The sequence below is a fragment of the Lissotriton vulgaris genome, unplaced genomic scaffold (assembly GCF_964263255.1).
Source record: "Lissotriton vulgaris unplaced genomic scaffold, aLisVul1.2 SCAFFOLD_732, whole genome shotgun sequence".
NCBI lineage: Eukaryota > Metazoa > Chordata > Amphibia > Caudata > Salamandridae > Lissotriton > Lissotriton vulgaris.
Window position 1 is genome coordinate 657,116 of NW_028247159.1, and position 24,379 is coordinate 681,494.

The window sequence follows — 24,379 nt, forward strand, 5'->3', positions numbered from 1 at the left end:
GAACGCATAGAAAGAGGAAGGGAGTTCCAGAACCGGGGAGCAAGAACAGAAAAACGGGTTCCACCAGTGCGAGATTTGTGAAAGCGGGGAACAGTGAGGAGGGCGGAAGATGATGAACGGAGAGTGCGGGCGGGGGTGTGACGGGAAATCAAAGAATTGATGAAAGCCGGTGCAGAGTGATCAAGGGCCCGATAAACAAGGCACCCTAGTTTAAACAGAGATCTCTGCGAAATGGGCAGCCAGTGAAGGGATTTGAGGACGGGAGTGATATGATGGGTTTTGGGCAAGTGAAAGATAAGACGGGCGGCCTGATTCTGGATAGCTTGTAAGCGGCGGGTTTCATAGGCAGGAATGCCAGCGAACAAGCTATTGCCATAATCAAGGCGGGAAGTGATAAGGGCAGAAATAATGATTTTAAGGGAGTCAAGAGAAAAGAAACGAGAAATTTTCCGAATCATTCGGAGGGAAAGAAAACAGGAGGACACCACGGCACTGACCTGGCCATGCATGGACAGGTCCTGTCTGACCTTGATGCCCAAAGTTTTAACAGAGGGAACGGGGGTGGGAGGGGGGCCAAGAATGGGAGGCCAGAAAGCAGGGGACCAGGGACTGGATGAGCCGCCAATCAGGACAAGCTCAGTCTTATCTGGGTTGAGCTTGAGGTGGTTGGCGCTCATCCACCCAGAAATAAAGACCATGGTGGAGTGAAAAAAGGATAGAGAGTGAGAAGAAGAGGAAAGATCAAAGACGAGCTGGAGGTCGTCAGCGTAGTTATACACAGAGACCCCCAGCTCAAGAAGGGAAGAGATAAGAGGGTGAATATAGAGGTTGAAAAGAAGGGGAGAGAGAGAGGAACCTTGGGGGACCCCACAGGGCACCGGGAGAGGAGAAGCAGAGAAGCCGGGAAGGTGAACGGCTTGAGAACGACCTGTCAAGAAGGAAGTGATCCAGGAGAGGGCAGAACCTCGTATGCCCGCTGCGCTGACACGGTCCAAAAGAATGTTATGGTCGACCGTGTCAAACGCAGCGGACAAGTCGAGGAGGATCAAAGCTTGGGGGGAGTTGACGTCGGCCTTGGCCTTAAGCTCGTCGAGGACGGCTAACACCACGGTTTCGGTCGAATGACCCGAACGGAAACCAGCTTGGTGAGAAGCCAGGAGCTCGGAGGGACTGTAGAGGCTAGTATAGAATGAAGTTCCACCAGGTTGGCTCTCTTCCAGTTCCGAGTAGTGAAATTGGTCGTAGGGGAGGGGCGACTGGGGGTAGTCAAGTTAAAAGAAAAAGAAATAAAGCAATGATCTGACCAAGAACAAGGGGCCACTATAGGGGACGAAATTTCGAAATTGGCCGTCCACACTTGATCTAAGATGTGGCCTTTGCAGTGAGTGGGTATTTTAATGTGTTGATGACAGTTCAGGCCTGATAAGAGATCAGAGAATTCCTCTGAGAGACGGCTTTCCCGTGGGTCAGAGGGCTAATAATTGAAGTCACCGATAATGATAACCTTAGCATGGTTGATGATGAGTTGGGAAATAAGATCACCAAACTGTTGAGGAAAGGAGGGCATAGGGTCAGGGGGTCTATACACAAGAACAACGATAAAAGAGGACCTGGGAGAAGTGAATTTGATAGTGAGACTTTCCATTTTGGAGATCCTAGCACAAGCTAAGGTTGTAAAAATATACTGGGAGCATGTGATGGCTGCCACCCCGCTGCCGGCTTGCCCAGCTAGTCGATTAGATTGCAGGATGTAATAGCCGGCGGGGATAGCAGCAAGGATGTCAAGGGCGGAGTCCTCAGTCAGCCAAGTCTCTGATAAAAGGAGGATATCCACAGCTCTATCTTTTAGCAGCTGGAACATTTCGAGTTGATGTTTCACCATTGACCGGGTATTGAGATATATCACAGTCAATGGAGTGGTCCCCAGAGTTGACGATTTGAGGCGAGAAGATATCGGCTTAGAGCAGGGAGAAGAAGTCTCCAAAATAGGAGTATCCAGGGAAACAAGAATGCCACAATCCAGAGCAGCCCTTGCGGCGCGGGCCTGTAAGGGTACAGTGCGGCAAAACATTAAAAGGTCAGCGGAGGAATAGGTAATGAGTTGGGCATTGTGACTGGCCCCAGGGCCCAGTCGGCCGCGAACGGGCGCAGACAGGCTTAACTTAGGCGCAACTTCAGGAAGTAAGCCACTAGACTGCTAACCTGCGAGGTGAAGGAGCAGGGCGGAAGTGGTGTTAGGAGCAGAAAATGGCGCTCAACTAGAGGACCCGCCGCACAAACGGCACAATGCCAGGGCGGAACAGGGCCAAGAGCGTTAGGAACAGGTAAGTGAGCTCTAGTACCCTTAAGCATACAACACCGAATAAATTGTACAGTCAATATGAGAAGAGAGAGTTCTCCCAGATACTTTAAGGCCCAGAGGGGGGAGACAAACTAAGTAAGAAAGACAAAGCCTCTGTAGGGACCTATATTTCTTTTAACATTGAGTGTATCCGAACGATTAGTGAAAGAGATGCCAAAGAGAGGAACTTTTAAAGTATTATTTAAACATAAAGGTTTATTTAACTATTTTTTCATTTTTTAAAAAGATTTTTTAAGAGACATTTGTGCAAAAGTACATATTATTGTCACTGTGAAAATCAACATTTTTAAATACATATTTTTGTAATAAACCTATCATTCAAAGTGCCCTCTAATATTAATTAATTTTTAATGATCAAAAAAACAAACTCATATATCAATCATACTATTTCTTAAAGAAAAGGAAACATACCTAACAAAATAAACACATAGGCAGAATTATACAAAACATAAGACTAACACAGATGGTAGCTCTAAGGTGTACTTAATGGAATACGTATAGGAACCTAGATGGTACAGTTCTACTAGTTGTGATGGAGTTAACCAGTTCGTATCCAAAACAGTAGATGTTGGGCCGACGTACGTTTCGGTGAGTGTCACCTTCCTCAGGGCCAAGGACAACGAATACAAAAATATATAATAATTGATCTTAAAAATATGAGGGCATGATACAATGTTCTGAAAGACAGAGAGTACAAAAAAAAACTTTTTAAGTATCAAAATTTCTTTTGCTTTTTTATATATCACAGTCTGAATCAGTGGCATCAATTATATACATATCTTCTTTACAAATTTAAAATTTGGTAAAAGCTCATAGCTAGCTATACATCCTTCTGTGCAGTTAGAGGTTGGATAAACCAAAGGGGTTGAGAGTCAACATAGTGGAGAGATAAAAGATAGAGCATGACAGTTCCCATTGAATCTGGTTCACCCAAGGTGCTTGCGATCAATTTATAAGGTGCATGCAGTGCTTATGGGGTATTTTAGAGTGCTGTTATCTTGTATTAACATAAAGGAAGAAAGGTTTACCTATGATGTGGTAAGTCTAGGCGTTGGTTGTTTTTTGGGTAAGATTCTGGCCGGTCTCTTTAAGGCAAGAGCTAGGAGAAACAAAAGGATTTCTGTAGTTGCCTGATTGCATAGAAGCTGTATTAATGATGACAAGTGGATGGTATGGTGTTACCTCAAAATCCGAGGCAACGGTCCCTTACGTTTTCTTAGTTTAGGAGCCAACAGGGGGGGCTTCTGTATATCGAAGGGTGGTTACTGTGCAAACACAAATATGAAGAAAAACGATATACTAGCTGCTTAGGTAGACGGCAAAGCTCAAAGTGAGTTCGCACCATGTAGTAGGTTAATTACCTGATCGTTCGTATTTCTCGATGTTTTTAAACAAGGGTCATATGATACAAGACGCCTCTATCTGTATGTTGAGATAACAAAACATATAGACATGAGTGGGGTTTTATTACTCGGTTTTTATAGCGACTGGCGGTGACAAAAGTTGCTTTCAAACTAGCACTACATAGTAAACAATGACCTAATGTTTTTATATACTACGAGGTTCAGATTAGTTATACAAATTATTGATAGGCTAAAAGCAAATCTATAGTTAGACTTTTTATATGCTATGATAGAGATTTGGTTGTTGGTAACACAGCTAGGAGCTGTGACTGCAGCGCGTTCGGATGATACGGCCGCATATATGCATTCTATTGGGGGAACGGCAAAGTGATGAGGGTAACTCGTCTTACCTTATTTTTAATGGTCCGATGTCGCGACCGGGGGTTCCAGGGACTCAGCCCAATATGGGTAATTATTTAGATACACGTGGTTGCAGTCTGTAAAAGTAATAAGGGTAGCGGTCAGTCGGATCACTTGGAATAGTTAAACAATGCCCGAATTTGTTGTAAAAATAATGGCAAGGAGTTTAGGTTACGTGTTGCAGGTAATGCGGCGTGGATTGGGGCTGCGTGTGGTCCGCATCAGTTTACTGCAGCTGAGCGCGAGAACGGGGCAAGTTTGAGAGCGTCTTTTACCTTTTACTCGAAGAGCTGTTGCCGCGACCGGGGGTTCTTGGGGGTAGTCCCAGCATGAAGGGATTGCGAGCATAGGGAACGATTTAAATGTAATCCAGCAATTAGGAACAGATGGTGGGTCATGAACACAGAAGTAAGACTCATACTCTGCATCCATTTAGATGGAGGTTAAGCATAGTTAACAGACTCGGGCTAAGCGTGCTCACACTGTGGCGGCCATATTGAAATGGGAAAGGGTGATAAGAGATTAAGGTACATGGTACTGTATTATGACATAACTTTACAGGATTTAATTGTAATGGGACTATAGACGTCACCTATTTATGAAAGTTTGCAGTATATCATAGCATAAAGTTGGTCTTGCACTCAGGTCAGGCGTTTTTAGGTGGCAAAATAGTCAATTGAAGTTGCAGGTGCAGCAATATCATTGGAGTGTTACTATCCAGGAGATTTCTTCATTGTGCCCAAAACGGACTGTGTCCAGAAAGTGGATCCAAAAAGTTTTGCGTTTTTTGCGAAAAATTGATGGGTCTTTTCCTGGAGGTATGTGAACGTGTTCCAGAATTTGCCATCGCAGGTCTTTTTCATTGTGGTCATACTGGACAAAATGGGACACCATGGGGGCATTGATTTTTTGCGTTCTAATTGCGGATTTATGTTCCGAGAGTCTAGTACGGAATTCTCTGGATGTTTCACCTATATATCCTGTCACACGGACATATAATCAGATGTATAACGTTTTTGGTTCTGCAGTTAGTCATTTCTTTTAGGTTTCCATGCTTTTGACCGTAAGTCCATTTCTCACCGGGAATTACCTGGTCACATGCGTGGCAGTTGCCACATCTGTGGTTTCCTTTTGGCAAGGGATTTCCATCCATGGTTTTCTGTTTATTTTTTTCTTTGCTTTTCCACCTGCTGTGTACCAGCTTGTCTCGGAGATTTTGGTTTCTTCTGAATGCTAGGATAGGTTTACTTAGTCTACTTTCTTGATCATTTGTGTTCAATATCTTCCAATTGTTGTGGATCACCTTCCTTATTTTATTGTTGATGGTAGAGTGATTCAGAACGCATACAAGTTTTTGATCTTGGGATTTCGGAGTTGGGTTTAATAGGACATCTCTGTTGTAATATTTCGCTCTTTTCATAGAGCTACGTATGAGGCGTTTAGGATATCCTCTTGCCAATAACCGTTCCGTTAATTGGTTGGCATGTGTCATGAAGTCTTTCATAGACGTGCAGTTTCATTTTATTCGTAAGAATTCCCCAAACGGGATAGAATCCTTTTGGCAGTTAGGATGGTAGCTGCCATGTTCCAGGATGGTGTTTTTGGCTGTGGGTTTGCGGTATAGGTCGACTGTCAGTTTGCCATCTGTATGTCGTACCCATATATCCAGGAATTCCACTTTGTCTGGGGAGAAATTATGAGTAAATTTCAGATTTTTGTCGGCTAAGTTGAGCCATTCTTTGAATTCCTTTAAAAGGTCTTCTGTCCCTGACCAGATAAAGAACACATCGTCTATAAATCTGTGCCAGCTGGAGATGTTCTCAAAAAACGGCGCGATTTCATTGTAGATATTCTTGCGTTCAAATTCTCCCATATAGATGTTAGCTATACTGTCGAATAGCGAGGTCTTCCTCGTCCTCTGCCCCTCAATAAAAAAGGATGTCGTGGGCCTCGGTTTGGTCTTCCTGAGAAGTGGCCTCTTTGATTGTGGTTAGGGAAGCCATAGTCATAATCTTCTTCTGTTATCATTCCTTCTTGTTCTGAATCTGAGACATCCTTTTTTATTGAGGGGCAGAGGACGAGGAAGACCTCGTTATTCGACAGCGAATCAAAACCAATACCAACAACCGAACCAATACCAACAACCGAACCCTCCACATCCTCAGCCATATGTCCAAACGAGACGACAACAATATTGGAAACAATAAAAAATCAGAACAACATATCCATACCAATATTTAATCTTTCTTCACATAAACTATCATCAGAAGAAGTGAAAATGTTAAGTAAAGGTCTATCATATGTTCCTAGTACTGGAGCAAACAGATTTCAAATCCACCAAGACATTTTTTCCTTCTTTAGGAAGATTAGGTTAAGAAAATACTTTGACAACAAAGAAGCAAGAGAAGAAGAGGAAAATTTATCAGGCTGCCACCCTCCCTCCACCTTCACCCCCACTTTGGACATGCTTGGACCGGAAGTGGCAATATTTGAGAAAAGTGTTCTTAATGAACTGGAAAGAGTTTTGAAATATATTCCATTGCCCCACACAAATCTGGAGAAAGAGGAAAGATCAGCTTTGAAAACGCTACAAAATAACCAAGACATCATAATAAAACCATGCGACAAAGCAGGAGGGATTGTGATCATGGACACAAGCCACTATGCAGACAAAATCAACCAAATGTTAGGAGTGGAAGAGCATTACAGAAGAGCAAGCAGACGATCACTTACAAACTTAACAGAAGAGATAAAAGTTATAGTATCCAATGCTTTTTTAGAAGGGCACATTTGCCAGAAAGAAATGGACTACCTCATCAATACCTACCCTGTGGTCCCTGCCATCTACGGTGTTCCAAAAACACATAAGAACACATTGGACCCACCTTTGAGACCTATAGTAGCCTCCATAAACTCTAGCACGGAACCCCTCTCGAAATACTTAGATGCCTTCCTATGCCCTCTTACCACCACGTATGCTTCCTACATCAAGGATACTGGGCACATGATTAAAGTTCTTGAAAACTCCCCATTCAATAATGCCACCCAACTGCTTGTGACATGTGATATAGAATCCCTATACACGAATATTCCTCAAGACAAAGCTATGGAATCTGTTGCAGCACTCTTAGCAAGAACACCAGGATCTAGACCGGACACCTTCATTTTGGAATGTTTAAGAATGGTCCTACAAAACAACTTTTTTGAATTCGGAGATGAAGTATACCATCAAGTCAAAGGTGTAAGCATGGGGGCCTCTTGTGCCCCCAGTATAGCTAACATCTATATGAGAGAATTTGAAAGCAAGAATATCTACAATGAAATCGCGCCGTTTTTTGAGAACATCTCCAGCTGGCACAGATTTATAGACAATGTGTTCTTTATCTGGTCAGGGGCAGAAGACCTTTTAAAGGAATTCATAGAATGGCTCAACTTAGCCGACAAAAATCTGAAATTTACTCATAATTTCTCCCCAGACAAAGTGGAATTCCTGGATATATGGGTACGACATACAGATGGCAAACTGACAGTCGACCTATACCGCAAACCCACAGCCAAAAACACCATCCTGGAACATGGCAGCTACCATCCTAACTGCCAAAAGGATTCTATCCCGTTTGGGGAATTCTTACGAATAAAAAGAAACTGCACGTCTATGAAAGACTTCATGACACATGCCAACCAATTAACGGAACGGTTATTGGCAAGAGGATATCCTAAACGCCTCATACGTAGCTCTATGAAAAGAGCGAAATATTACAACAGAGATGTCCTATTAAACCCAACTCCGAAATCCCAAGATCAAAAACTTGTATGCGTTCTGAATCACTCTACCATCAACAATAAAATAAGGAAGGTGATCCACAACAATTGGAAGATATTGAACACAAATGATCAAGAAAGTAGACTAAGTAAACCTATCCTAGCATTCAGAAGAAACCAAAATCTCCGAGACAAGCTGGTACACAGCAGGTGGAAAAGCAAAGAAAAAAATAAACAGAAAACCATGGATGGAAATCCCTTGCCAAAAGGAAACCACAGATGTGGCAACTGCCACGCATGTGACCAGGTAATTCCCGGTGAGAAATGGACTTACGGTCAAAAGCATGGAAACCTAAAAGAAATGACTAACTGCAGAACCAAAAACGTTATATATCTGATAATATGTCCGTGTGACATAGGATATATAGGTGAAACATCCAGAGAATTCCGTACTAGACTCTCGGAACATAAATCCGCAATTAGAACGCAAAAAAAAAATGCCCCCATGGTGTCCCATTTTGTCCAGTATGACCACAATAAAAAAGACCTGCGATGGCAAATTCTGGAACACATTCACACACCTCCAGGAAAAGACCCATCAATTTTTCGCAAAAAACGCGAAACTTTTTGGATCCACTTTCTGGACACAGTCCGTTTTGGGCACAATGAAGAAATCTCCTGGATAGTAACACTCCAATGATATTGCTGCACCTGCAACTTCAATTGACTATTTTGCCACCTAAAAACGCCTGACCTGAGTGCAAGACCAACTTTATGCTATGATATACTGCAAACTTTCATAAATAGGTGACGTCTATAGTCCCATTACAATTAAATCCTGTAAAGTTATGTCATAATACAGTACCATGTACCTTAATCTCTTATCACCCTTTCCCATTTTAATATGGCCGCCACAGTGTGAGCACGCTTAGCCCGAGTCTGTTAACTATGCTTAACCTCCATCTAAATGGATGCAGAGTATGAGTCTTACTTCTGTGTTCATGACCCACCATCTGTTCCTAATTGCTGGATTACATTTAAATCGTTCCCTATGCTCGCAATCCCTTCATGCTGGGACTACCCCCAAGAACCCCCGGTCGCGGCAACAGCTCTTCAAGTAAAAGGTAAAAGACGCTCTCAAACTTGCCCCGTTCTCGCGCTCAGCTGCAGTAAACTGATGCGGACCACACGCAGCCCCAATCCACGCCGCATTACCTGCAACACGTAACCTAAACTCTTTGCCATTATTTTTACAACAAATTCGGGCATTGTTTAACTATTCCAAGTGATCCGACTGACCGCTACCCTTATTACTTTTACAGACTGCAACCACGTGTATCTAAATAATTACCCATATTGGGCTGAGTCCCTGGAACCCCCGGTCGCGACATCGGACCGTTAAAAATAAGGTAAAACGAGTTACCCTCATCACTTTGCCGTTCCCCCAATAGAATGCATATATGCAGCCGTATCATCCGAACGCGCTGCAGTCACAGCTCCTAGCTGTGTTACCAACAACCAAATCTCTATCATAGCATATAAAAAGTCTAACTATAGATTTGCTTTTAGCCTATCAATAATTTGTATAACTAATCTGAACCTCGTAGTATATAAAAACATTAGGTCATTGTTTACTATGTAGTGCTAGTTTGAAAGCAACTTTTGTCACCGCCAGTCGCTATAAAAACCGAGTAATAAAACCCCACTCATGTCTATATGTTTTGTTATCTCAACATACAGATAGAGGCGTCTTGTATCATATGACCCTTGTTTAAAAACATCGAGAAATACGAACGATCAGGTAATTAACCTACTACATGGTGCGAACTCACTTTGAGCTTTGCCGTCTACCTAAGCAGCTAGTATATCGTTTTTCTTCATATTTGTGTTTGCACAGTAACCACCCTTCGATATACAGAAGCCCCCCCTGTTGGCTCCTAAACTAAGAAAACGTAAGGGACCGTTGCCTCGGATTTTGAGGTAACACCATACCATCCACTTGTCATCATTAATACAGCTTCTATGCAATCAGGCAACTACAGAAATCCTTTTGTTTCTCCTAGCTCTTGCCTTAAAGAGACCGGCCAGAATCTTACCCAAAAAACAACCAACGCCTAGACTTACCACATCATAGGTAAACCTTTCTTCCTTTATGTTAATACAAGATAACAGCACTCTAAAATACCCCATAAGCACTGCATGCACCTTATAAATTGATCGCAAGCACCTTGGGTGAACCAGATTCAATGGGAACTGTCATGCTCTATCTTTTATCTCTCCACTATGTTGACTCTCAACCCCTTTGGTTTATCCAACCTCTAACTGCACAGAAGGATGTATAGCTAGCTATGAGCTTTTACCAAATTTTAAATTTGTAAAGAAGATATGTATATAATTGATGCCACTGATTCAGACTGTGATATATAAAAAAGCAAAAGAAATTTTGATACTTAAAAAGTTTTTTTTTGTACTCTCTGTCTTTCAGAACATTGTATCATGCCCTCATATTTTTAAGATCAATTATTATATATTTTTGTATTCGTTGTCCTTGGCCCTGAGGAAGGTGACACTCACCGAAACGTACGTCGGCCCAACATCTACTGTTTTGGATACGAACTGGTTAACTCCATCACAACTAGTAGAACTGTACCATCTAGGTTCCTATACGTATTCCATTAAGTACACCTTAGAGCTACCATCTGTGTTAGTCTTATGTTTTGTATAATTCTGCCTATGTGTTTATTTTGTTAGGTATGTTTCCTTTTCTTTAAGAAATAGTATGATTGATATATGAGTTTGTTTTTTTGATCATTAAAAATTAATTAATATTAGAGGGCACTTTGAATGATAGGTTTATTACAAAAATATGTATGTAAAAATGTTGATTTTCACAGTGACAATGATATGTACTTTTGCACAAATGTCTCTTAAAAAATCTTTTAAAAAAATGAAAAAATAGTTAAATAAACCTTTATGTTTAAATAATACTTTTAAAAGTTCCTCTCTTTGGCATCTCTTTCACTAATCGTTAGGATACACTCAATGTTAAAAGAAATATAGGTCCCTACAGAGGCTTTGTCTTTCTTACTTAAATTGTACAGTCAAGTTAAAATTGCAACACAGCTATTAGATCAGCTTTTAAAATAAAGTTCAGTGAGACAAGCACACACCCGCAGCCTAAATCGCCGCGTTTATCTGAGGAAAGGTGCAACTACCGTGCCTAAAATAGAAAAATGTCTGCAGCCACTAGACCGCTAACCTGCGAGGTGGAGGGGCAGGGCAGAAGTGGTGTTAGGAGCAGAAAATGGCGCTAAACTAGATGACCCTCCGCACAAACGGCACAATGCCGGGGCGGAACGGGGCAAAGAGCATTAGGTAAGTGAGCTCTAGTACCCTTAAGCATACAACACCGAATAAATTGTACGGTCAAGTTAAAATTGCAATACAGCTATTAGATCAGCTTTTAAAATAAAGTTCAGCGAGACAAGCACACACCGCAGCCTAAATCGCCGCGTTTATCTGAGGAAAGGTGCAACTACCGCGCCTAAAATAGAAAAATGTCTGCAGCCACTAGACCGCTAACCTGCGAGGTGGAGGGGCAGGGCGGAAGTGGTGTTAGGAGCAGAAAATGGCGCTCAACTAGACGACCCTCCGCACAAACGGCACAATGCCGGGGCGGAACGTGGCCAAGAGCGTTAGGAACAGGTAAGTGAGCTCTAGTACCCTTAAGCATACAACACCAAATAAATTGTACAGTCAAGTTAAAATTGCAACACAGCTATTAGATCAGCTTTTAAAATAAAGTTCAGCGAGACAAGCACACACCGCAGCCTAAATCGCCGCGTTTATTGAAGAATGGGTTATTATGGTAAATACATTTGATATCCTTATGTTCCAGGAGACCTGGGCAACTAAAGAATTATACCTAGAAGGATATGAGTGCTATAATATTATACCCCCTCACCCCAAACACGGTAGACCCTCTTGCGGTTTATTAATATGGGTCAGTATCGCATCAGGTGGCAGACCGAAATTAATTCCCATTAGAAACGCTAACTTTCAAGTACTGATTTATACACGGGGGGTTTCTATTTGTTTTATTAATTTTTATAATAATGACTTCTTAACCACACCTAACGTTAATTTTGTTAATCTTTTTAACTTTATTTCGGACATGGATAATCTACTGGGAAAGCATAAACCGGTAGGGATATGTTTGGGAGGTGACTTTAATGCGAAGATAGCAGGGGGAAATACTGCGAGTCCCACCCAGCCTATCTCAGTTAATCCATGTAAGAGAGGACACAAATTAATAAACCACCTATCAAATAACAGCCTTTTAAATGTTATGGATATTTTTTCTGTAAATAATGGGGAAAATTCAACACCGACTTATAGAGGTTTTAGTCGAGCCTCAACTATAGACTATGTTTTTATATCTGCACCATTAGAAGATCATCTGGTTTTGGTAGAGGTTAGGGCATCGACTTTTGGGGATTGCAATCCCATCTTAGGGCCAGATGTAGGAGCCATAATACCGGTCGGAAACGGCCGATTTCGGCCGATTTTGGCCGTTTCCGACCGGTATTAGGGTTTTCAGATGTAGGGCTTGCATTTACAGAATCGGTATTTTACCGATTCTGTATTTACCGATTCGGTAAAATTACCGAATCGGTAAATACAGACTCGGTAAAATACCGATTCTGTAAATGCAGATGTAGCTGGCACATGTCAGAGTGCCACAGGGCTTTAAGAATCGGTATTTTACCACCCAATCCAATTGGGTGGTAAAATACCGAGTCCAGGTGTGCATGCACATGTGTGCATGCACACCTGTGCCATGTGACACACAGACATGCCCTTAGGGCATGTATGTGTGCCACATGGCACACGTGCCTGAATTCGGGGTGCTAGAGGGTGTCAAAAAGACACCCCCTGCACCCTTGCAACATTCGGTATTTACCGAATCGGTAAGTCAATAGTCTTTATTTCGAATAAAAAAATTCATAAAAGACACAGATAAAAACATTTCCAGTAAACAACATTGTACAAAAAGACCCCCATATATAAAATGTGGTATGTAACATTAAAAATTGATAAAACAGTTTACAGATTCTTTACACGGATAAGCCACATCCAACCCAAAAATTTTGCTACACAAATCACAGATATGGCAGTGCGTAGATCTCTTAATTTAAGAAGGGCTGTGTGGCTACCCCCACAATTTAAAGTTTTACAAATTGGTCTCAACCATTTTAGTCTGGGCTGTCGATAGGCAGGACATGCAAAAAATACATGGCCCAGACTTTCTACGTGTTCAGGGCAAAAGGGGCATTTATCGCTAGAATTTAATGCCCACTTTGCAGTAAAGGACTTGATCGGTAAGGTTCCCACTCGGAACTGATGGTACAGCTTGCGATCAAGCGTCTTACAAATCAAGTCCCAGTATGGTTCCAGAACAGGGGTTAATTTGTGCATAAGAAACTGTCCTGTTAGGTTGTTAGCAGCTGAGAGGGAGACCAGAGTGGATTTTTATGCAGCCCAGAAGAGCTCTTTGAATTCAGCTTTTGATGGGAAGTTTGAGCATTCTGGATGTAGCCATAGCTCTGGGAGGCCCATCAGATACAGTATCTGCTTTACCTCCCTAAGCCAAGGAATTTTCTGGGCACCCCACAATGCTCTGACCTCACCAAGTTCTTGGGCAAATAAGCTAAGTTCTTCGGTCGTCCAAAGGCGACGCCAAAGAGCGACAAGACGGTACTGGGCCATCTCACCCAGCGGTTTGCAACCTAAGTCTAAAAGCAGAGGGGTAATGGGGGAAGATTGGGGGAGGCCCACTAACATCCTGAGGAACTTGTTCTGAGCGTTGGTAAGGGCAGACAAACCTATATACCCCCAGATATCCGCACCATACAGTGTAGCCGCATTCACTTTAGCATCGTATATTTTTAAAGCAGGTGTAATACGCTTCGTTAGTGATTTTTTCTGTTCCTTTAACAGGCACCCTGAAAGGCGAATAAACTTAAGGGCTAACACTTCCAGCTGGGGTTTCCAAGTGAGTTGGTGGTCCAAGGTTACACCCAAATAGGACATCACTTTAACTTGTTCTATCGGAACACCCTCTAAAGAAAATGAGCTGGTGATGGGCTTGATTTTGTTGAAAATCATAAATTTGGTTTTGTCTGTATTAATTTGGAGGTCATTTTGTGTACAAAACTCAGAAAATCTATTTAAGGCCGCCTGCAGGCCACTACGGGTCCTGGAGAGGAGCAGGGTGTCATCAGCAAATATTAGCAGAGGATATTTTGTGTTTCCCAGGGTGGGTGCGTCTGTGTGGATTTCATTGAAGAAAGCAACCACCCGGTTAATAAACAAGAGGAACAAGGTGGGGGCTAGCACGCAGCCCTGCCGGACTCCTCGTTCTACAGGGAAGCTAGCAGTCACCTGTCCCTGGTTGCCCCATCTTACGCGCGCAAAGTTGTCCTCATGAAGGCGTCTGACCAGGTCTAAAAGGTCTGGGGGAAATTCCATGCTTTTTAGGGCATCCCAAAGTTTGGCCCTGGGAACCATATCAAATGCCGACCGAAGGTCGACAAAGGCCGCATATATGACCCCCCCGCCCAAAAAGACCACCTTCCAGTATAACATGGTTAGCCGAAACACCTGGTCTAGGGTGCTGGTGCCTGATCTAAACCCTGCCTGCAGGGGGGAGAGTATGTTGTTTTGCTCAATCCACCCCTGTATTCTAGCTAGGGCCATTCGTGCTACCACTTTTTGGATGGTGTCGATCAGGCTAATTGGGCGGTAATTTTTTGGTAAAGATCGATCACCCTTTTTAAAAACCGGTATTATTTCAGCCCCTTTCCAAGACTGCGGTATTTTTTCCCCGGCTGCTATCGAGTTGGCTAAGATAGTAATATAGGGGACCCACAGATCTAGGTTTAATTTGAAAAGGTCAGCTGGTACAGCGTCAATACTTGGGGCTTTCCCGGACTGGATGGATCCTAGAGCATGTTTGGTGTCAGAGCAGCTAAAAATAAGTCTATTCTCATGTGTTGCTGATTGGGTCCCTGATGGGTGCACTTCGGCCGACTGGGGAACGTTCTGAATGGCAAATTGAGCAGAAAAAAATTCCACCCAATCTCCCGCTGAAACATGATTTTCAGGGGATGATGTATCCGAGCCCCTTCCTCGCCTGACTATCTCCCAGAATCTGATTTGGTTGGAAGACTCACATGCATGAAGAAGGTCAAGCCAATATAAGTCATCCCAGTCCCTTTTTGCTTCCCAGATAGTACGTTTATAAATCTGTCTCGCTGTTCTAATGGCCAGGGAGTTTCTAGATTTGACTGCAGCAATGAGTGTGCCGTGGGCTTCCCTGCAGTTTTTGTTGTACCATCCTTTACCTTGCTTAGCCTTCAATTTCCGGCATGGTCTGGTAAGAAGATCTTTAATTGCCACAAAGCATGCCTCGTGAAGGTCAACCTTGTTAGTCGTGGGCAGGTCACTAGGAGAAGGTGCCAACATCTTTTCTTTGGTGATAAGAGCCAATTCTTCTATCTGGCTGACAAGCTCGGGGCAGCTATCACCTTGGACCATTTGACCCGTCTTCTGTTATCACACAGGACGAGGTCAGATGTGATACAGTCTGATTCCTCCTGTGGTGGCGCTAACCCTGGGACCTTAAGTACTAGAGAGAGGGGGTTGTGATCACTCTCCGGCCTGCTATCTATAATCATGTCAGACATGGATGCCCAAGATTCGATGTTAATGAGTATGTAATCAATGCGACTTGCGCAAGACCCATTGTCGAAGGTTGGCTTCCCCTCCTTATCAGATGAGCTGCGACCATTTACGGCTCGGAACCCCCATTCCAGACACAGCCCAAGCCAATGGAAAGCTGCCTCCGTTCCCCTGACAGCCTTGGTGATTGTTAACGGAGGGATGTTCCATGCAGAGTCCTCGTCTAAGCCAACATCTTCGGCAAGGTTCATAATAGGCTCAAATGAGCAGTTCAAGTCCCCGGCCACTAAGGTGAGTTGGTCACTTTTGTGCTCATTCAAGAGGGCTTCCAGATCATTAAGGATCGGTTGCTTCTTGCCGCCCTGGCAACCTCTAGCATAAATATTAATGAGGAGTATTTCTTTGCAGTTCGCCTTCCTTAGGGATATGCAAAGCAGGTCGGGATTTGTCCCTACTATTTCTCTAATATTAAAACCCAAGCTGATTTTTATCCAGATGGAGAGACCACCCGACGCCCTGCCCTTCATACCCTGAGTTGCCGGTTTATAGAAGTTAAGATAACCTTGTCTGAAGAGTGGGGCTACTGACCAGGTTTCTTGGAACAGGATGACATCGTGAGAGGAAATATAATCAGCCCAGTCATCATTGTCCAAGCGACCCCTAAGACCCGCAATGTTCCAGGATATTATTTTTAGTTGGCCATCTAGGCTATTAGTACAAGGGGAAACGAGGTGGGCCGGGGTTCCTGCATCAGCCTGGAAAGAATAATGGTCAGTGGGAACACATGTTAGTTCGGATGAAGGCGACATTTGGCAACCTATGCTATCATCTCTTGTGGGGTTCGTACTAGGGGCTGTCAGCTCCCCTTTTGTGTTTGCCCCCCCGAGTCAGTCAACCTCCTCCAGGCAGCCAAACATATTAGATGTTGGAGCTCCCTGCCACCAACTACTCTGGCTAGGTCCCTCGTACCTATGACCCCTATTTCTAGACTTTTGGAATGTTAACCAAGTCCCACCTGTCCTGTCCAAATTTCTAGGGGGATAGAAAAAGGTGAGGGGTCTGACGACAACTGACTGGTCATTTATGCAAGGGGCCCATGAGCAGAGGTGGTGTGCAGTGTTAGGATCAGCAAACGTCACCACTATACAATCCCCCAAGATGGATTTATGGCTCGGTCCAATCCACGGTACTCTTCGGACCATTAGAACCCGGCTTCTTAGATGGCTAGGGAGCTGTCTGTTTGTATTTAGCCAGTGTATGACCTTGTTTTTGAGGGACCAATGGTCCTCTTTTGTTAGTGGGTCAAGGGTCGGTACACCGGCTAAGATGGCGACATATGGACTAGCTTCCGGTGGTAAATCTATATAGCCCCCACGGAAGTTTGGTCTACTGGGTTCAAGGGGTGGCTGAGCATTGGGGGCTGGCTGAATAGTTTGCCGATCGGCTGGTGGTTTAGGTTTTGGTCGTGCAGTGTGTGATTCAGCCCCTGCTCGAGGGGTACTGGGCTTGGATTTGGGTGGTACTGGGGGCACAATGGAGGGGCCTGCTTTTGCAATTGGGATGATGGGGATACTATTTCCTATTATTGTACGAGGTTTGGGTACAGGTTTGGGTCGCTCAATAGGAGCAGCAGATGCATCTACTTCTAAGCATTGTAAAGGTGAGCCCCCCCCCTGTGAAAGTCTAGCTTCCATTTGCTTGAGACTAAGGCTGGCCAGTGTAACTATTGTCTTATCCATCTCAAGCAGATGGTTTTCTATTCTAGTAAGTTTGAGTTCCAAGGGGGTGAGTAATTTCTTAAGAGTGACCCAAACAGTATGTACAAATTCCTCGTCACCCCTATTGTCCCTCCCCGCCCCACCCAAACTTCCCTCTCTTGACCCCTCTACAAACGAGCCAGGAGATGCTACCACCTGGGTGACATTCGAAGCTCCATCCGGAGCATAGGTGGTGGCACAAGCGATGCTGTCAGTGTGGGTATTATCGTTTGGTTCACCATGTGCTGAGGCGATCAATGGGCGTCGGCAATTAAAGAACTGGGCTCTCGCGATTTTTGCCTTCTTGCGAGCAAAGGCAGATCTGGCCAAGCTCTTTTTTTGCTGTAGCGCCTTTTTATTCGCAATGGTGTTAGCCCTTGTTGCAACCCTAGGTGATTTGCTCTTCGCCTTTGAGCTTGTACTGACTACAGGTTTAACTGGCGCTACCTCCTCCGCCGGGTTAGATGGAGGTTCCCTATCCGGGACACTTAGGGGCTGAGAGGGGCAATGATGTATATCAGCTAAAGTAAGCAAGGGGCGTGGGCCTGTTGTCCGCTCAGGGGTAAGTGCTAGGGCAAGGTTACCAAGTGACGATTTCTTCGAGGAAGCAATATTAAGAGACAATTTACGGGCAGCATCAAGTTCAAGAGAGACTCTGTGTTGCATTTTGTTAATTTCGTGGTCAATCGCCAAGTTAGTCTTAAATAAAAAGTCATCCAAGGTTCCACTAGGTCCACCAAGTCCCCTTGCGGTTTTACTTCGTGTGGTTCGTGTGCACATGATGGTCAATGGGGGGCTTGCCACAGAATAATAGAAACAGACTCACGTGCAATGACTAGCCGTGGGGCCAAATAACGTGGCCCAGCCCAGGCCTCTTAGGCCTCGAACGGCCTAAAACGGTCCCGCCCTTGTCCCGGGCTTCTCCCGGTCGCTCCCGCGAAGCGGTGATCCTGCACTCCTTAAGATACTGCAGCTATGTGTTTATTTGGTGATAGGCGGGGGGGCGTGTCCAGCGGGGAGAGCAGCCCAGGTGTTGCTGGATAGGCGCGCAGGGGCTCCTGGTCACTGGAGTCCCCTGCCTTGCTCGCAGCCCCGCTAGATCACTTGCCTGACCCCGCGCTCCTCCTCAGCTCCTCGGTGCAGCCCCCAAGCAGATGACGCGCTGCGGGACCCGCGAAGCGGGTCCGGCGAGTCGTGGCTCCGATGTCAGGAAAGAAAGGTCCGCTGGGCAGCAGGTCCGCCGCGCTCCACAAACAGGCGATTTGCTCGGTGCAAGAGTGTCCCACAGGCTCTGGGGTTGAGGCAGCTTTTGGCTCCGTTGGCGGGGGGGCGTGTCCAGCGGGGAGAGCAGCCCAGGTGTTGCTGGTTGGGCGCGCAGGGGCTCCTGGTCACTGGAGTCCCCTGCCTTGCTCGCAGCCCCGCTAGATCACTTGCCTGACCCCGCGCTCCTCCTCAGCTCCTCGGTGCAGCCCCCAAGCAGATGACGCGCTGCGGGACCCGCGAAGCGGGTCCGGCGAGTCGTGGCTCCGATGTCAGGAAAGAAAGGTCCGCTGGGCAGCAGGTCCGCCGCGCTCCACAAACAGGTGATTTGCTCGGTGCAAGAGTGTGCCCATAGGAATCAATGGCCATTACTGAATCGGTATTTACCGATTCGGTAAATACCGATTCTTACAGAATGGGTAATTCAATTACCGATTCTACCTAAATCTCCCCCCTTCTATTTTACCGATTCATAAATACCGAATCGGTAAAATTCGGTATTTATGAATCGGTAAAACAGACTTACCTACATCTGGCCCCAAGTCTCTTTCTGGGCAGCCCGAGACCCAAAACTAGAAAGGAGGCAGGGGCTGGCAATTTAGACATTTCCACTGATAACCTAAGAGTTAAATGGAAGGGCATGGACTGCACGAAGGTGTTCCAAAAGATGGTATAAAACTATCCATCGCTCTGTGAGACTTGTCTCACACTGGCTAACCCTAACCCAGAGACAGTCTCTGCTTTTATCTTACTATGCGCAGGTATTAAAGAACAAATCTGCAGACCCGCAGCTACACCTATACCCGACCCTAGGTGGATTGATAACATTTGCTCCAGGGCTAACAGAGAACTCAGAGCTTCCCTATCAGCTTCCCCTAGAGATCCTAACCTCATTAGAGTACTAAGGCACACTTATAAAAGTGCAGTAAAGCACAGGCGAGATGGGGCCCTAGATAGAAGAGCCCAGCTCAGCCCCAGGGGCCCCCAGATAGAAGAGCCCAACTCAGCCCCAGGGCCCCCAGATAGAAGAGCCCAGCTCAGCCCCAGGGCCCTCAGATAGAAGAGCCCAGCAGAGCCCAGGGGCCCCCGGATAGAAGAGCCCAGCTCAGCCCCAAGGGCCCCGGATAGAAGAGCCCAGCTCAGCTCCCCAAGGGCCCCTGGATAGAAGAGCCCAGCTCAGCCCCAGGGGCCCTGGATAGAAGAGCCCAGCTCAGCCCAGGGGCCCCGGATAGAAGAACCCAGCTCAGCCCAGGGGCCCCGGATAGAAGAGCCCAGCTCAGCCCCAGGGGGCCCCCGGATAGAAGAACCCAGCTCAGCCTCAGGGCCCCCGGATAGAAGAGCCCAGCTGGTGTGGCAGGGTATGCTCAGACATGAGTCCCTTTCTCACTGCTCCATCAGGATTCAAGCAAGCCGGGCCGAAGACGGCTGAAATGCCAGAAACCGGTCCCCGGTAGCTTGTTTCCTTTCTGGTGAAGAATTGGCTTGGTAGTTTAGTCTGCCCTGTTCCCATGATGCACTGGGCCAGGGACAGACTGATTTGCATATAGCCAGGTTCTGAGCTGGGATGGGGCAGTGAGATAAATAACGGTGATGGATCAAGCCCTGATCTTTGGACTGGGTAAGAGTGGTCTGCTCAATTCAGACACTCTGTTCATCACCACCCCCTTTTCTGAATCGATTTTGGCCACTATAGGTGTGGCAGGGTATGCTCAGACATGAGTCCCTTTCTCACTGCTCCATCAGGATTCAAGCAAGCCGGGCCGAAGACGGCTGAAATGCCAGAAACCGGTCCCCGGTAGCTTGTTTCCTTTCTGGTGAAGAATTGGCTTGGTAGTTTAGTCTGCCCTGTTCCCATGATGCACTGGGCCAGGGACAGACTGATTTGCATATAGCCAGGTTCTGAGCTGGGATGGGGCAGGGAGATAAATAACGGTGATGGATCAAGCCCTGATCTTTGGACTGGGTAAGAGTGGTCTGCTCAATTCAGACACTCTGTTCATCACCACCCCCTTTTCTGAATCGATTTTGGCCACTATAGGTGTGGCAGGGTATGCTCAGACATGAGTCCCTTTCTCACTGCTCCATCAGGATTCAAGCAAGCCGGGCCGAAGACGGCTGAAATGCCAGAAACCGGTCCCCGGTAGCTTGTTTCCTTTCTGGTGAAGAATTGGCTTGGTAGTTTAGTCTGCCCTGTTCCCATGATGCACTGGGCCAGGGACAGACTGATTTGCATATAGCCAGGTTCTGAGCTGGGATGGGGCAGTGAGATAAATAACGGTGATGGATCAAGCCCTGATCTTTGGACTGGGTAAGAGTGGTCTGCTCAATTCAGACACTCTGTTCATCACCACCCCCTTTTCTGAATCGATTTTGGCCACTATAGGTGTGGCAGGGTATGCTCAGACATGAGTCCCTTTCTCACTGCTCCATCAGGATTCAAGCAAGCCGGGCCGAAGACGGCTGAAATGCCAGAAACCGGTCCCCGGTAGCTTGTTTCCTTTCTGGTGAAGAATTGGCTTGGTAGTTTAGTCTGCCCTGTTCCCATGATGCACTGGGCCAGGGACAGACTGATTTGCATATAGCCAGGTTCTGAGCTGGGATGGGGCAGTGAGATAAATAACGGTGATGGATCAAGCCCTGATCTTTGGACTGGGTAAGAGTGGTCTGCTCAATTCAGACACTCTGTTCATCACCACCCCCTTTTCTGAATCGATTTTGGCCACTATAGGTGTGGCAGGGTATGCTCAGACATGAGTCCCTTTCTCACTGCTCCATCAGGATTCAAGCAAGCCGGGCCGAAGACGGCTGAAATGCCAGAAACCGGTCCCCGGTAGCTTGTTTCCTTTCTGGTGAAGAATTGGCTTGGTAGTTTAGTCTGCCCTGTTCCCATGATGCACTGGGCCAGGGACAGACTGATTTGCATATAGCCAGGTTCTGAGCTGGGATGGGGCAGTGAGATAAATAACGGTGATGGATCAAGCCCTGATCTTTGGACTGGGTAAGAGTGGTCTGCTCAATTCAGACACTCTGTTCATCACCACCCCCTTTTCTGAATCGATTTTGGCCACTATAGGTGTGGCAGGGTATGCTCAGACATGAGTCCCTTTCTCACTGCTCCATCAGGATTCAAGCAAGCCGGGCCGAAGACGGCTGAAATGCCAGAAACCGGTCCCCGGTAGCTTGTTTCCTTTCTGGTGAAGAATTGGCTTGGTAGTTTAGTCTGCCCTGTTCCCATGATGCACTGGGCCAGGGACAGACTGATTTGCATATAGCCAGGTTCTGAGCTGGGATGGGGCAGTGAGATAAATAACGGTGATGGATCAAGCCCTGATCTTTGGACTGGGTAAGAGTGGTCTGCTCAATTCAGACACTCTGTTCATCACCACCCCCTTTTCTGAATCAGCTCAGCCACAGGGGCCCCGGATAGAAGAGCCCAGCTCAGCCCAGGGGCCCCCGGATAGAAGAGCCCAGCTCAGTCCCAGGCCCCCAGATAAAAGAGCCCAGCTCAGCCCCAGGGGCCCCGGATAGAAGGGCCCAGCTCAGTCCCAGGGGCCCAGGATAGAAGAGCCAAGCTCAGCCTCACAGGCCCCCAGATAGAAGAGCCCAGCTCAGCCCAGGGGCCCCCAGATAGAAGAGCCCAGCTCAGTCCCAGGGGCCCCAGGATAGAAGAGCCCAGCTCAGCTCCCCAGGGGCCCTTGGATAGAAGAGCCAAGCTCAGCCCAGGGGCCCCCGGATGGAAGAGCTCAGCTCAGCCCAGGGGCCCCCGGATCGAAGAGCCCAGCTCAGCCCCAGGGGCCCCGGATAGAAGAGCCCAGCTCAGCCCCAGGGCCCCCAGATAGAAGAGCCCAGCTCAGCCCCAGGGGCCCCAGATAGAAGAGCCCAGCTCAGCCACAGGGGCCCCCGCATAGAAGAGCCCAGCTCAGCTCCAGGGGCCCCGGATAGAAGAGCCCAGCTCAGCCCAGGGGCCCCGGATAGAAGAACCCAGCTCAGCCCAGGGGCCCCGGATAGAAGAGCCCAGCTCAGCCCCAGGGGGCCCCCGGATAGAAGAACCCAGCTCAGCCTCAGGGCCCCCGGATAGAAGAGCCCAGCTCAGCCACAGGGGCCCCGGATAGAAGAGCCCAGCTCAGTCCCAGGCCCCCAGATAAAAGAGCCCAGCTCAGCCCCAGGGGCCCCGGATAGAAGGGCCCAGCTCAGTCCCAGGGGCCCAGGATAGAAGAGCCAAGCTGAGCCTCACAGGCCCCCAGATAGAAGAGCCCAGCTCAGCCCAGGGGCCCCCAGATAGAAGAGCCCAGCTCAGTCCCAGGGGCCCCCGGATAGAAGAGCCCAGCTCAGCTCCCCAGGGGCCCTTGGATAGAAGAGCCAAGCTCAGCCCAGGGGCCCCCGGATGGAAGAGCTCAGCTCAGCCCAGGGGCCCCCGGATCGAAGAGCCCAGCTCAGCCCCAGGGGCCCCGGATAGAAGAGCCCAGCTCAGCCCCAAGGCCCCCAGATAGAAGAGCCCAGCTCAGCCCCAGGGGCCCCAGATAGAAGAGCCCAGCTCAGCCACAGGGGCCCCCGGATAGAAGAGCCCAGCTCAGCCCCAGGGGCCCCGGATAGAAGAGCCCAGCTCAGCCCGGCTTCTGCAGAGATTCCCTCCAGGATTATTCAGTCTATTTCTCCAAACACAGCATAAGGTGCTGACAATCTCCTACCTGAGCAGAGACCTGTGCAGACGTGTCCAGGCTCTCTACCCCTCCTGGGGGGCTGTGGGGGGGGGGGGGTGCAGATCTGGGGTCTGAGGGGGGCAGTGTGAAGGGGGAGCAGGGGCAGATCTGGGGTCTGAGGGGGGGCGCCGGGGCAGATCTGGGGTCTGGGGGGAGCGGCAGGTCTGGGGTCTGAGGGAGGGGTCTGTGAGGATCTGTACATGGTGGTATCTGCCCCCCAGACAGGGCTCCTTCCTCCTCTGCAGCAGGCTGGACACACCATGAGTGCTCTTTCTGGTCCCTACACGCTGGGAAAGAACATGCATGTGCGTGATCCAAAGGATCAGAATCAGCTTCCGGCCTGGCCATTGTAATGTCAGCCAAGCGCATTGCTCGCATGCGTGTTATCTCTTTGTACCATACGTTATCTTAACAGCATCTATCTAACATTTTCTAGCTTTACAATTGCACCAAAATACGTTCTTATTAATGTCATTCTTTTTTTAAGGCCCTTGGATTTCTATCCATGGGCTGTGTTTGGATGCGTATCATTGGAAGAGATTTCTAAAGTATCAGGTTTTAAATTAGTTATGCCACTGATGGCCGTATGAACCACATATTCCTAAACATAATGGGGTGCATTGTAGTGGCGGCTTGTGACTTTTGAAAGTAGTAAGGCGTAGAAGTTGGGGCTGAGTGTTACATCGGAACCAAGCAAAGCAAGCAAGCCTGATCAACAAAAGGGGATTTGGGGGGTTGTCCCCTCTGTGAAGATGTTTAAAAAGAGTGCACTTTAATACAAAATTATTTTACATGCAATTAGACATGGGGTCACAAATTTAAAAAGTTCTAGCACCTGCCTCCTTAAACTGGCGGACTTGCATGCACAGCTGTACCTTTTATAATGTGCATATGTAATTGTGATTGTGTGTACATGTAGTGTGTATGAAGCATGAGCTGCTGTACTGTACCTGCTACGTGTGTGTAAAGCTTGTGCTGTTGTTGCCTGACTGTGCATGTCATATGTAAGTGAGCGAGAGAGCGAGTGAAGCT

General features: G+C 46.8%; 1 protein-coding gene across 1 annotated transcript in view; it reads right to left on the reverse strand.

Annotated features, from left to right (window-relative positions):
* LOC147665616 (uncharacterized) overlaps positions 1 to 24,379 on the reverse strand; it is a 232,184-nt gene that overhangs the window by 65,516 nt on the left and 142,289 nt on the right. The window contains exon 7 of the mRNA XM_086949642.1: positions 15,294 to 15,498. Coding sequence (XP_086805768.1) covers positions 15,294 to 15,498 — 205 coding nt within the window. The remainder of the gene's footprint in view (positions 1 to 15,293; positions 15,499 to 24,379) is intronic.